The sequence below is a fragment of the Electrophorus electricus genome, chromosome 7 (genome assembly GCF_013358815.1).
Source record: "Electrophorus electricus isolate fEleEle1 chromosome 7, fEleEle1.pri, whole genome shotgun sequence".
In the NCBI taxonomy this organism is placed as follows: Eukaryota; Metazoa; Chordata; class Actinopteri; order Gymnotiformes; family Gymnotidae; genus Electrophorus; species Electrophorus electricus.
In genome coordinates, this window is record NC_049541.1 from 11,985,259 (window position 1) to 11,998,401 (window position 13,143).

Here is a 13,143-nt window from a genome sequence, read left to right on the forward strand (position 1 = left end):
ATGTCCTAATCATGTAAACACATCACTTTGGAGAAAGGACACTTTCTTTTGCTGTAAAATGTGTTTAATTGCAGCTGTGCTTTTTTTTTTGAGAACAGACAATACTTGGTGTTGTCTCTTTAAGAAAAGCCCAAAGTAAATTAGCTGCACCTTTGTATCCACATGCAAATCAAGCTAAATAACATTAATAGATGTAATAATTAAAGTTTTACTAGTAGAAAATGTTTCTACTTTACATTATTCTTACAAGTAAAAAATACATTTTTTACTAGTAAATATTGAAGTATTGATATAAATAGTATAATTTCCACTAATAAATGTAATAATTAGATTCTTACTAGTAAAAATTCTATTTTTACTAGTAGAAATGTAAATTGTACTAGTGAAAAATTAATTAATTTTTGACATCAAGAATTTAATTTTTACTAGTGAAAATTACATTTTCACATGTATAACTAGAATTCATGATATCGAGAAAAATAGGAATAAAAGCTGAAATGGCTTGCCATAGAATCATGCTCTCGCATTTTAAAAAAATATGCTCTTGACTCCTGGCAGGAAAATGACACTACACATTATTAGGCTTTTTCCCAGTTTGCTAATATTACTCCTAGCTATTCATTTGAAAGATGATTGAACCCTAAAAGAAAAAAAATATAAAAGTGAACTGAAATATGTCAGTTTAATGATAATGTGACAACAGTGTGAATTTGAATGAAGCCAGCAGGTTTAATGCTGTTTTAACACCATCTCTCTGTTCTGAAATGTGTAATTTCTATAGCCTTTTATATGGTCAAACTACATAAAGGAATATTTTAATTTTTTTTTTCTTCAATTGGCTTCATGTTTCATGTACAAATGTCCATGTCATACATGTTACTATGTGCCCATGTTACTATATGAGGAAAAGAGATTTTTAAGAGATTTTTAAGTCAGAAATATTTGTTGAATATTCAACTAATCCCATGAATTATCATTAAATTAATAATGAGTTAGGTCACTATTAGTTTTCCTGTAGTTCAGACTGAATGTCAAAAGGACAGAAGGGCTTGTTTCACCTGCTGTGATGGAACGGATGCTGCCTGAGTGCTTGGACTAGGGGCTCTGTGGTCAGGTACTTCCTGTCAGTCAAGGTACTTGGTGATGAAAGTACAGTCCTATTGGCTCTGGTCATAGGTCCCTCCTTCTTTTCCATGGTCCTCACAGTGGAATAAAATGGGGGGGGGGGGGGTCCCTGTTGCTGCAGCAATTGTGTTGTTGTAAAACCAATTTGCCATGTCATAGGTAAAAAGGAGTGCATCACACATGCAATATCAGCATCAGCCTATCTGAGACACACAGCAACACAAGCATTTACAAACATGCCTGGCAGGCGCTCTTATCCAGAGCAACTTGCAATTTTCAGTCATGTTACAGAGGTAGGCAACCATAGAAATCTGGCCTAAAGAATCTTATTGGTACAGCATAGAGCACTTGCCCAGACAGGGACTGAATCCCAATCCTACATAGGAGAAGCAGTCTTGTTCCCCACAACACTAACAAAACCACATAAAACACATATAGGAACATGCACATGCACACATTATTAAGTCATCTGTACCAGATGTCACTGAAGTCCTCTTTCAGGTTCTTGTTTCTGTGGCCATATGATACACCTTCACTGCTGATGTAGATGAGGATGCAGCGAGACACGGGGCAGATGTGTGGGATTGTACATGTGTTTACAATTTTAGAAATTGGAACATTCCTTTATTACTGAATTATTAGTCTTAATAACACTGAACCAAAAAAACTAAGAAGTCTCTTGGTACTTCCTGGAACCTTTACTTTAATTTATCACATTGTTAGACCAACATATGAATTCAGATTATTCAAAATGTTAATCTACATAGCAAGGTATTAACAAGGAGTTGCGTGTGAATTATCACAATTTATAATGCAATTATTAGTGATTTTCCCAAAACAAACCTTCATTCATGTAATGATACAGGCCATGGTGTATAAATCTTATTTTGTAGTGAATAAACCAGTTTTAAGTTTTTAATTTGGGCTTTACAAAACTAAGAAGAAGAGCAGAAGTATTCCAAAAATAGTAATACTGAAAAATCACAGGTATCATACTATAATTTCTCCTTCTAAAATGATTTGAGAGATTTTCTATATTCAAATACTCTTCCATACAAACACTGCACCACTACAGTTTCGCCTGTGGAGTTGCATGATACAGGTGTTGCTGTAGAAAGGCCAGAATTTTTTCCCATGAGTCCTCTTGGGCATCTGCATGTGGTTTGGCCTGTCCCCCCCAGAGCAGGACCACTATGATCACACACACACACACAAATCAGAAAGCAAGATTTGTGTGTGTGCGCGTGTGATCACACACACGCACACACACGCACACGCACATGAACGCACACGGAGAAGCGTTTAGATGAGTAACTTCAGTGTACTGTAGTAAGAGATGTAGAGATATAGATATTAAAAACTGTAGTAAAATGGACAGAGTTTACAGGGAAACAGAACGTTTTGGTCAGAGGTCCTTCATAAGCTGTGCAAGCAAAGTGAAAACCTGTCCAAAACGTCCTGTTTCTCTGGAAACTGTGTACTTTACAACAATTTTGAATATCAGAGTACAAGTGTAATATTAAAAAATGTGTATGTATACCTTTATTTTTTCCTTCTTGCACTATGAAGTTTGTGGCCCGGTGGTGTGGTGAGTATGGCGGCTCAATTAGGTGACCTGCACTGGGGTAGATGAGGACTTGGAGCAGGTGACGATTTCCTGCCTTTTCCATTATCTGTTGTATCTAAGGGAAATGGACCATGAGTTACAGTTATGAGAGGATGCCTAATGTAACCCTAACCGTATGTTATATCAAGATCAGTTTATTAAGGGTTTATGTGGTCTGGTTAGTCAATCAGTACATATCCACAAGCCCTCAAACATCACCTCATATCTACATACTCATTAACACCAGAAATGTATGTATGAGGATAAAGAAGCAACCCAGGTCTCACCTTTGTATTTAAACATTTCAATCTACATTTTCTAGATGTGAAATGACTCATATGTAAAGTCACAACTCAAAACTGTTCTGAAGGCAGCTGTGCATATCAGTCAGTGAGTGGAGATTAAAATGACTGGTTAACAAGCAAGGGATGGAAATTTTCAATGACTGCATGTTCACCTCACAGTGACTCCCTGCAGTGTGTAAGAACATATTGCAATAGTCAGCAGAGGAGAAGCAGTTGTGCTTTAGAATTTAACTACAACATAAACACTCATGTACAACAAAACCAAACATTTACAAAGTTATGACATACTGTTAGTGCAGCTAAAATAATTTCCAAGTACATGAGCAGAAATACCACTCTTATACCGGGATCATAATTCCACGTTAATACCCGCCTCAGATTCAGCAGAGCATTTATATATCATTCAGCATCCTGCTTGGACTGAAAATTATCACCATGGAAACGATTACATGGCTGCATGTGCCAGTTGCAACTATGCTATGAGGCATGGATGTTTAAAGAAACTTATACAAAAAATGCCCCTCTCTCAGACACTGCATAACATTAAGTCTGCCAGTAAACTATCAAGTTGCCATCTTAGCAGTTCATGTTAGATTAGCTGCACAACACCTTGATTACATACACCCAACAAGTAAATAAAGAAGATAGCTAGCTTGCCAAGTAGTTTTCAAAGACAATAAAAGCATATAAAAAGAATGATTGAAAGAAAAGACAAATCCACAATTAAACAGCATCCATGTAGTGCACATAAAATGTACTGAGAAAGTGCATAGCTTTCTAAAGCTCTGCCTACTGCTTATTTTGAATAACCTTTTTAATGGTCTAAACCAATTTGGTTCATTCTAGCTGCTTGCAGAAAAGTTTTGAGTTGTGATTTTGCACATGAACTTTGAAATGTGGATGTTTTATGTTTTTGCAGAATTTTACCAATATTTAAATCTCGAATATTTAAAATATACAGCCCCCCTCACCACTTTATTTTATAAATGTATTTTAAACAGTTATAGTTTTTAAACAGATACACTTGGCCAAACTTGTCAGAGACATTTTTCCAGCTACCCCCTACAATGTTCAAATGCTCTTAGCTTCTTATCACAGGTTAATTGCTGAACTGATATTATTTGGGTCATGTGCCATTCATACATTGACATGGAAATGGCACAGTAGTGGTTGTTGTGCTGCTTCAAGTTTACCAGGCACAGCAGTGTTGTGGGGGGATTTATAGAACAGTGTCAGTGCTGAGTTAAGACTGGTCCGTTATGGAAAAATAGCCAGCCAACAGGACTTCTATGGTCAACAGCTGAGCAGAAAGGGCTAGAGGATGGCACAAATTCTGAATGGCAACAGAAGGGCTACAGACTTTAATGGCAGATTTACAAAGTGTTTCTAATAAAGTGATTGTATACTAAGCTGATAGTTTATTGCCAACCTACCTAAAAGAATAATTGTGACCCAATTACTGACATAAGGATTGATTCCTATTATTGTAATGTGTCTTTGTGAGGGTTCTTAGTGTATCTATGTGGTAGCTAGCTAGCTAGGCAGGTTAACAAAAGACACAAGGTGGCCTCCTATCTAATTGGCATGACACTGAGAAAATCCAAGTTTGATTTGTCACTTTCTTGATTCTTAATGTCAATGTCTTAGTAAATGGGTTCAAATGCAGTCTAGCATAACTCATATATGTCATTCTGGGTAATAGGCTACTCGGATATGAAAACCACATATTTGGTTATGGAATGCATTCTTTACTGATTCCAAATGGGACCCACAATTTGTTTTGTTCAAAATTGGGTAAATGTGTATTATAATGGTAATGTGGCAATGATTTCTCTATATTGCTATATCAAGTAAAAGAATATATTCTTTTGCCGTATAGGTTATAGGGATCACACGTGTGATCTTACATCTTCAGCAGACTCCAGAGTGGGCCAGTTCTGATCATCACCACCGACCACTAACAGGACCGGACACGTTATCTGGCCAACCTGCTTGTTATAAAATACTTCATTATGGGCAAACACATACACATACATTCAAACCTATTAACAAACACACAAAATCTCATACACATATTGTCTTTGATAATATTCTACAATAAAACAAACTACGCCGAAGCACAGATTAAAGAGACGATTGTAATAATTTTTAAAGGATCTATAAATATGCAATATAATTATTATACATCTTACATCCACTTTCAAGGTGGGATCTGTTGGGATGGGCAGGATAACGTCTCTCCAGATGAGCTGATTGTTCTCTATCCGAATTTTACTAATATATCTAAAACATTAAAAAATGTAATTACAAATGCATGCACAAATCATGTATTTAGGACTTCTACCTCTACAACACAATTGTACACCACCAATAACAACTTATGAGTATCTAAATGTTTTAACATAAATGGTCTGTTGTTGCCCACAGACAGTAGAGTGCAATGTTATAATGATAATATGTCTTAATATAATAATAATGATGTCATATTATTCAGCAGTGATTTCTGCCCTCCTAAACTGATTGGTTGAGAAGTGTTCTAACCATGCTGGTATTTGTGATGATAATGCAGATTTTTCCACACCAAAAGTGCATCAGCCACTGATGTGTTGCTAAGTAATGACTTTATGGACCCAACCCTTAGTTGTTTTGTGCATATACAAAATGGGAAATTAAAATACAAACAAAAAATACAGTGGATGATTTTAATAAGATAACATTTAAATATTTCTTGACTTCTTTTTAGGCATGTCCTGGTCAAGTTTTTTTGCCCTTGATCCTGAGCCGAGTCATTTAATTTTGAGTGTCTTCCAATATTAGGTCTCAATCTGATACTTGTATTTTCCTAGATAATACTGTTGCCAGTGCACACTACAGGTACATTACAGTTATTAAAGTCAATGTAGTGTATATGCTCGATGACTGAATATCTGTGAATCAAGGACTGTGTAGTGTCAAGAGGTTAGAGTGTGGCTCCATGTGGCTCCAAAAGACGACGATAACATGTATTTTCTACCACAGCGATAGACTAGTCATTCAAAAGGATGAATTCGGTTACCATCACTGTAATCTTTCTGGCCATGTTGCTGTGTCGAGAAAATTTCTCTTTTCTTTTAAAAGCTTCCTCTATTGTGAAAGCAGTTTTCAAGCCCAGGACAGGTCCAGAGAACCAATTTCTGGTCTGCTTCAAGAAAATGATTATTTATTATTTTTACTTTTCTATAAAGTACAGCTTACATGAAATGAAAAACCACATTGCTTTGTAGTCACCACATATACAACTTAATGCTCCATAGTGTGGCTACCCTACATGGAGGTGGTATCCAGGCCCCTAGGTGTCAGTACAATGGCTGTTTCAAAATGTGAAGAATAAACACAAAAAATATTTCTCCTTTAAGCCCTGTTTCAAGAAAATGTTACAATTGGCTGCAGGGAGGGAAACGGTATCCAATTAGTTGTGTTTATTTACAGATGAGGTCATGACCTTAATGGCTTTATTTATGGAAGAAGAGATGAATCACCAACTTTCATTTTCTGCTTAAGCTTTGCTTTTAGTCATTTGTGATATATTTTTTGTCTATTTGCCTTTTGGCATACAGGTATAAGCTAGTGCATCTGTCCTGCTACCATTTTTGTAGTTTTCCAGCTATATAAATAAACCTGATTCATCTGATCAGCTACCCCATCTTGAGCTGAAATAGGTGTTGGAATGTTTGCTTTAGAGGTGTTTTTATTTTTTCCTTCCTGGTCTTTTTCCTGTTAGCTGCAATGAATGTGAATACCTTTTCAAAGGTAAAGTAATTAGGCAAAGAAGACCATCAGGCATTTGTTACTGCTGCATAGCAACAAGTTGTTTGTTGTGGAACTTCTTTTGGTGGAACGAACTGCCAATATTAAAACATATTTAAAACTAAGAGATTAGTCTGAAGCTTTTTGCTTTATTTTGTAGAACTGTTGTATAAACGAAATAGAAAACTGAGGTCATGTGTTCCCACAAATAAAAACATAGCTGTGCTTGGAGACATGAGCTGATGGCATTAACACCTCATGTTCTATTGTTTAAATATATCCCATAATAATATGACATAACCTGAGTGCTTACTTGTTTAAGTCATCAAAGGTTTCTTCCACAGATGATTTGATGACTGGAATATGACAACCACTGACACAGACACAACATTGGGGCTATAAACACAAGCGCACACATACACACAAATAAAATGTATTATAATTTGTGTCTCAGTATTTGTATTATGTATTGTTATTTGGTGGCAGTGCATGAAGAACAAAAACATGAAAAAAGAAACATGTGTCTGTTTAATGGAAACTCACCTGAATGATTTTGGAGTAGGCAGCCATAAAGAAGGTGACAGAACTACCAAACGACAGACCGAGCAATGCCAATCTGTCCCTCTGCACCATGGCATGATTCTGCAGGATCTGATATGCTGTCTACAACACACACACACACACACACACACACACAAAAAGCCAAACTTAAAATTCATGCCAAATAACAAATGTGAAAAATGGCAGTGTTCATTTGTTTCCCTTAGGGGGCAAATATAAATCTACACAAACAGAATACCACAGAGCACTACAGCACCCAATATGAATAAATAACACTCAACACAGGTTTGTTGAATTAGTTGCGAGCTCTATGTTCCTAACAGGCAGAGTTTGTTTTCAGAACAACAGAATTCTCCTACATGATTAGTGCTGACAATATTTTTAAAGCATGTCCAAGTAAGACTAATTATTATCAGCCCAGAAAATCACATCTTGCTTCTATACATTTTAGCCTGTAGTGCAGGCATGGACATTTAAGTGAAGGAATGAGAACAAGGGGAATTACCTCAAAGTAATTGACATTAACCTGTACTTTTTTTAAATTGCTTGGAGACAGATACTCCAGCGCCATCGAAGCAAAGCCATGTGATGCCAGGAGGGCGGCTCGATACTCCACCAGTCCACCACCCCCTCCCCACATATCCAGCACACCAGGGAATGGGCCAGGGCCTGGAGATACACACACACACACACACAGACACACACACACACACACACACACGATTCTGATTCTCTCTGCTTGTGCCAACATGTATCGTTCTGATTTACTGGTATCGTTGGCTGGGATTCTTGGACAGACAGATGTCAACCATGCTCATTAGATTATTAGTACTCCTCCTTTTAATTTATGGCTGTGCAAACTTTCCCAAATGAACGCTGGTCAGTCCATGTGCCAAGTGGAAGCAACAACAAGCAGTGTAGAATGTTTCCTCCCAAATTCAAAATAGAACAAATTTATTTAAGATTATGCTAATTTCCCCAATTACTTTCAGCCTTGGTGTATAAAAGTGCTATGACTCTTAAATGGATCACGCATTATAGATTCAAATACTCTCAAATTACCCATGACAATGTGATTTAACCTAACAGTTTTAGTTTTATGGAAAATGATGTTTGCAATATATATCAATTGTGAAATTAAAGGGTCAACAATTTTTAACATGTTCACAAAGTTCAAAGCATTTGCAAATGTGCTCTTAAACCCAGGTCAGATAGGTGATTACACCAACAACCTAGTGGGTGAGCAACCATGCTCTAAGGGTGATGGACCCATGTGTGAAACAGTTAGATCATAGAACCGGGAAAACAAGAAAAGTAAATAACCAAAGGTGGGAAATGAACCCTGGCCACTTTGCTGCGAGGCAAACGAAGCCCCTCTGGACTGCAGCAGCTATAACACAATCTTCGCGTATATCGCCCTTGAAATGAATGGAGGACGACAAAACTAGAGAAAAAACTAAATACCACGCCGAGCGTGGGAAAAAGTTAGAACCAAGGACGCCAGGGGAAAAGTGGCAGCCCCAATGCACTGGGGAAAACCAAATTAAAACTTCCCAAACAAAACCAGAAAACAGGGAGGAACTGTAATGCAAAGGGGAACCTTCGGAGAAAGACAGATTTGAGGGGGGAAACTGGAGAGGGGACGTGTAAAAACATGGACAACCTCGCAGCACCTAAGTAAGGTGTAGCACCAGGTCTCACAGACTTCAATACCCAAAGTTACCAGCTAGGAGCTCGGCTCAGAACTTTGGCAAAGATCCAGCACTGAGTGACTGGGTCACTGGGCTTATATAGGTCTAGCCCACCCTCTGGTGGCCGGAGGGTGCCTCGGCCTGGCACCGACGCTTACAGTAATGTTTGTGTTTGTACCTGGAGGTATGAACAAAGTTCCTCGAACATCTCCCTCTTGGATATCAAATCTTTGTACACCTGGAGCCATGTACCATCGCTCTATGACGAGGCTCACTAATGGTGTGAGCTGGGTAAAACCCTGCGAAACATGTCCATCATGCACAGAAATGTGGAAGACGAGTGGCAACAGGACATCTTTCTTCCGTAACCTAAATTACACAGAGCGTAAATGAATGAATGAAGGAGAGGGTGAGAAAAGAGAGAAAGAAAAGTAGGCTATAAAAGCGATCAGATAACCTATAAACACTGTATAGACCACTGACACTCTGCACTTCTCTTATACATACAGTACATAATGTTTTAGGCATAAATTTGTTTCCAAGACAGTTAAAAATAAATAATGAAAGATAATAGTGTACATACGAATTGACTTGCAAAATAAAATATTCAGTATAACATTAAAAATAATGTCAAATAAAAATGACATTTGAATTGCACACTGAGCAAATAATGTTCGTTCAGTACTTCAGTCCCTCACCCTACAAGTACTCAGTATGTGAGAGAATTTCTTGAAGACAAATATCATACAGATTACCAAGACTTTACAGAGAGTGTCAATACTCATTTTTACCACAGCATAATCACATCTGTGTTATTTCATAGTCTTGAAACCTTCACTGTTTTTCTAAAATATCGAAAATATTAAAAAGTGTGTTCAAACGTTTGACTGGTATTGTAGGTGTAGTGCAGTGTAGAAGACCTCAGTCCTGCTCGACTCCCTGGCACTGGCCGAAGACTCCACATCAGTCCCATGGCCTCCACACCTACATAGGTGCCGCTCAGACTGGCGTCCTTTGCCACTGCGTGCACACATGCGTCATACAAAAAGTCAGAAATGTACTCAATCCTAATCATAAACGTAATTCACACGCAGCAGTCATTCATCCAGTTATTTCTGACAACCGCTATATATCAATGCCCCAAAACAACTTAACGTTTATATCCGTTTTCTTCATTTTTAGACAATTTAAACCAGCTGTTTTTTTTACAAACTAAAAGACGTGTTTAGCTGGCTATATAGCCAAGTATGTCATTTATTGTCACTATATGTAGCGAAAATGTTTACTACTAAAGTGTAAATATTCACCGGTCACGGTGCCGTTGTCGTCGCTGACATAATGTCCGAAGGCTTCCCAAAAATCTTTATCCTCTGACTGATGCACAGAGTGAAGTGTTACGTCATGTTTTGGTCTTAAATACCTCACGACGATCTCAAGCTTCTCGTCTACAAGTCCTCGCTTCGGCTTAATCGAAAGCAGTGGACATGCTGGGACCACGTTGCTCAACAACCTTAGAAGAGAAAAGCGAGACGTTCTGGGAATTTGTTTCTTAGGTCATGTTTCTGTACAGCCAGCTACTTCCAAAAACAATTCACCAATCTACCAGAATCACAAAAGGTCTAGACAACCATGTATGCGCGGTGTGCAGCTGTATACACATGAAGTGCGCTCAGGAAAATGAAGAACTTCTACTCATACCTCTTTGCAGACAACATTTTCATATGTGGCAGTTCCACCCGTGCCTCCTTCCTAACGCGAGTGATCCCACTGAGACAAATTGCATAGTATGGAAAGCCAAAGTGATCAAAATTCGCTTCAAACGAAAAGCGTTTTATTTGTAAAACGCCGAAAAAAGCGGCGTTTTGGATGTTTTTACGACACAAAATGCGGCCTTATTTTTCACTACGCCGTAAAATAGACTGCAAAAAACATTAAAAACGCCATATTTTACGCCGTTAATATGTCAGTTGAAACGCCGTAAAAAGAAGTTTTGGCTAGAAGTTTAGTAGACCTGGCAGTAGTGACAATGGATAGATACTTCGGACATCGTACTTTAAATGGGCAATTTAAATGGGCAAGTACTTTAAATAGGCAGTTGGCTAACTAGTTTAGTTAACTAGCTAACTAGATAGCTAGAAGTTTAGTAGACATAGCAGTAGTGACCATGGTCTACTAAACTTCTCGCCAGCTAGCTAACCTAACTAGCTAATAAGTGTATGACTAAATAAATTCTTGAGTGAATGAACACATTTAAATCCCAAAAGTAAACAAATTTGAGCAAGGGTTCTTCAGACGATTAAGATCTGTAGTGAACTGGTCTGGTCTGACCTTGTTCTTGAGTGATTGGGTGAAGAAAGTTCACGTCTATTGTCTATCAAACCCAATAGGTGGAGCTCATTATCATACTATCAAATGGCATTTTAAACGTTTCAGTATAAATAATATGGCGTTTTGATGGTTTTTGCAGCATATTTTATGGCGTAGAGAAAGATAACGCCGTATTTTGCATCATAAAAGCGTCCTAAACGCTTTACAAATGTTTTACAAATAAAACGAGTTTCGTTTGAGGAGTATTTGACTACTTTGGCTTTCCTTAGAATAGTGCTGTGGGTACAATGTCCGAGCATGAGACCATTGCAAACTATGACCTGCTGGGTGAAGTTAGCTATACTTTACAACTTAATGTTGAAGTTCGAGAATATGGAAGCATATCAGTACCAAAATGAAAATGTAACACGCAAAATGGCAATTTAATCCTAAAATTGAATCTAAATATTCCACTCATACATTTAAGTTTGAGCACAAAATTAAAATTCCAAATTCTATTTACATTTGCAATTTGGTGGACCTCTTTTGATATTTCATTCAGCTTTATTAAAATTGAATGTATTTCCCAATTAGAATTAACATGTTTCATATGATCATGCGACAAATGTGTTAAAATGATCATTAAAATGTTATTCGCCTAATATGCATTTGCACTCAAGGACAATGCATTTTAAATGCGATTTTCAAAATACCATGCTAGAAAGATGGCTAAATTCAAATGTTAAAGGAGAAACAGCGCCTCTCCTCTTTGCAATAACATTCTGAAGTAATTTCATTGTAACAGATATTTCACGTCTATACCGCATGCTCATCAGTATAAGGTGAAGAGAGGTCTATAAAAGAAAAATCGGAACTATGTTCCGATAGTTTAGCTTCAAACGTTCCAGTTAATTGATCGAATTAGAAATGATAATATTACACGCTATGTAGGCTGTTAGATGCTGGCAGCAATGGGCTACACGTTCGCTTCTCCAATTCAGCCAACAGTATGTGAGTAAATATTCAGAACGTAGATCTCATTTTTTTAGAATACACTCCCAATATCAGTGCCATTCGTTTTGAATATTTAAGAAGATAACGTAGTACATAATCTTACCCATTTCTATATCCTATTATATCGTCAAACTAAGTGAAGCAAAATTTTAATTTCACATTTTTCTGCAATTGGCTGAATTGCCATAAGCCTTAACAAGTGAGTTTCATGTACTGTATCTATAGCTCCTCCAACAGCACCAACATAACGTGTTATCTATCCGCCATAATCAGTGGATAAAAGTGGATTAATGTGGAAAATATTTTTGGTAAATGAACACTTAATAGAATTAATTTTAAAAAACACATACTGCATGCACGTGTACGCATGTGCATGCACACACACACACACACACACACACACACACACACACACACACACACACACACTATCATCCTAAAATCATGAATACATACTTTCTACTTTAGCCCTACTCATACAGTTACTATATGAGGAAAAGAGATTAAAAAAGAAATCACCTTACTGGGATCCTACACTCACATTACTTGTGAAAGTGGGATATGAGTCATGTTGAATTTTCAACCAATCCCATGAATTATCATTAAATTAATAATGAGTTAGGTCACTGTTAGTTTTCCTGTACTTCAGGCTGAATGGCAAAAGGACAGAAGGGCTTGTTTCACCTGCTGTGGTGGAACTGATGCTGCCTGAGTGCTTGGACTCAGAGGACTCTGTGGTCAGGTACTT

The 13,143-nt window shown here is 37.4% G+C and overlaps 1 protein-coding gene across 1 annotated transcript; it reads right to left on the bottom strand.

Annotated features, from left to right (window-relative positions):
- Positions 1 to 1,808: 1,808 nt before the first annotated feature.
- On the bottom strand, positions 1,809 to 10,842 carry LOC113584004 (acyl-coenzyme A thioesterase 1-like). The gene is made up of 11 exons (XM_027020682.2): positions 10,773 to 10,842; positions 10,382 to 10,584; positions 9,995 to 10,094; positions 9,253 to 9,443; positions 7,889 to 8,052; positions 7,366 to 7,485; positions 7,136 to 7,218; positions 5,229 to 5,319; positions 4,944 to 5,024; positions 2,666 to 2,807; positions 1,809 to 2,316 (listed from the first exon to the last, which is right to left on the bottom strand). Exons 1-11 carry the CDS (start codon positions 10,793 to 10,795, stop codon positions 2,195 to 2,197), a joined length of 1,320 nt encoding a protein of 439 aa, XP_026876483.2. The 5' UTR covers positions 10,796 to 10,842; the 3' UTR covers positions 1,809 to 2,194.
- Positions 10,843 to 13,143: the final 2,301 nt, after the last annotated feature.

Coding starts and splice junctions, on each gene's coding strand:
- LOC113584004 (XM_027020682.2), bottom strand. CDS start 10,795: ATGAAAATGTTGTCTGCAAAGAG. Junction 9,444..9,994: donor GGGAGTCGAGCAGGACTGAG/GTCTTCTACACT, acceptor TGTGTAATTTAG/GTTACGGAAGAAAGATGTCC. Junction 8,053..9,252: donor AACTTTGTTCATACCTCCAG/GTACAAACACAA, acceptor GTGTATCTCCAG/GCCCTGGCCCATTCCCTGGT.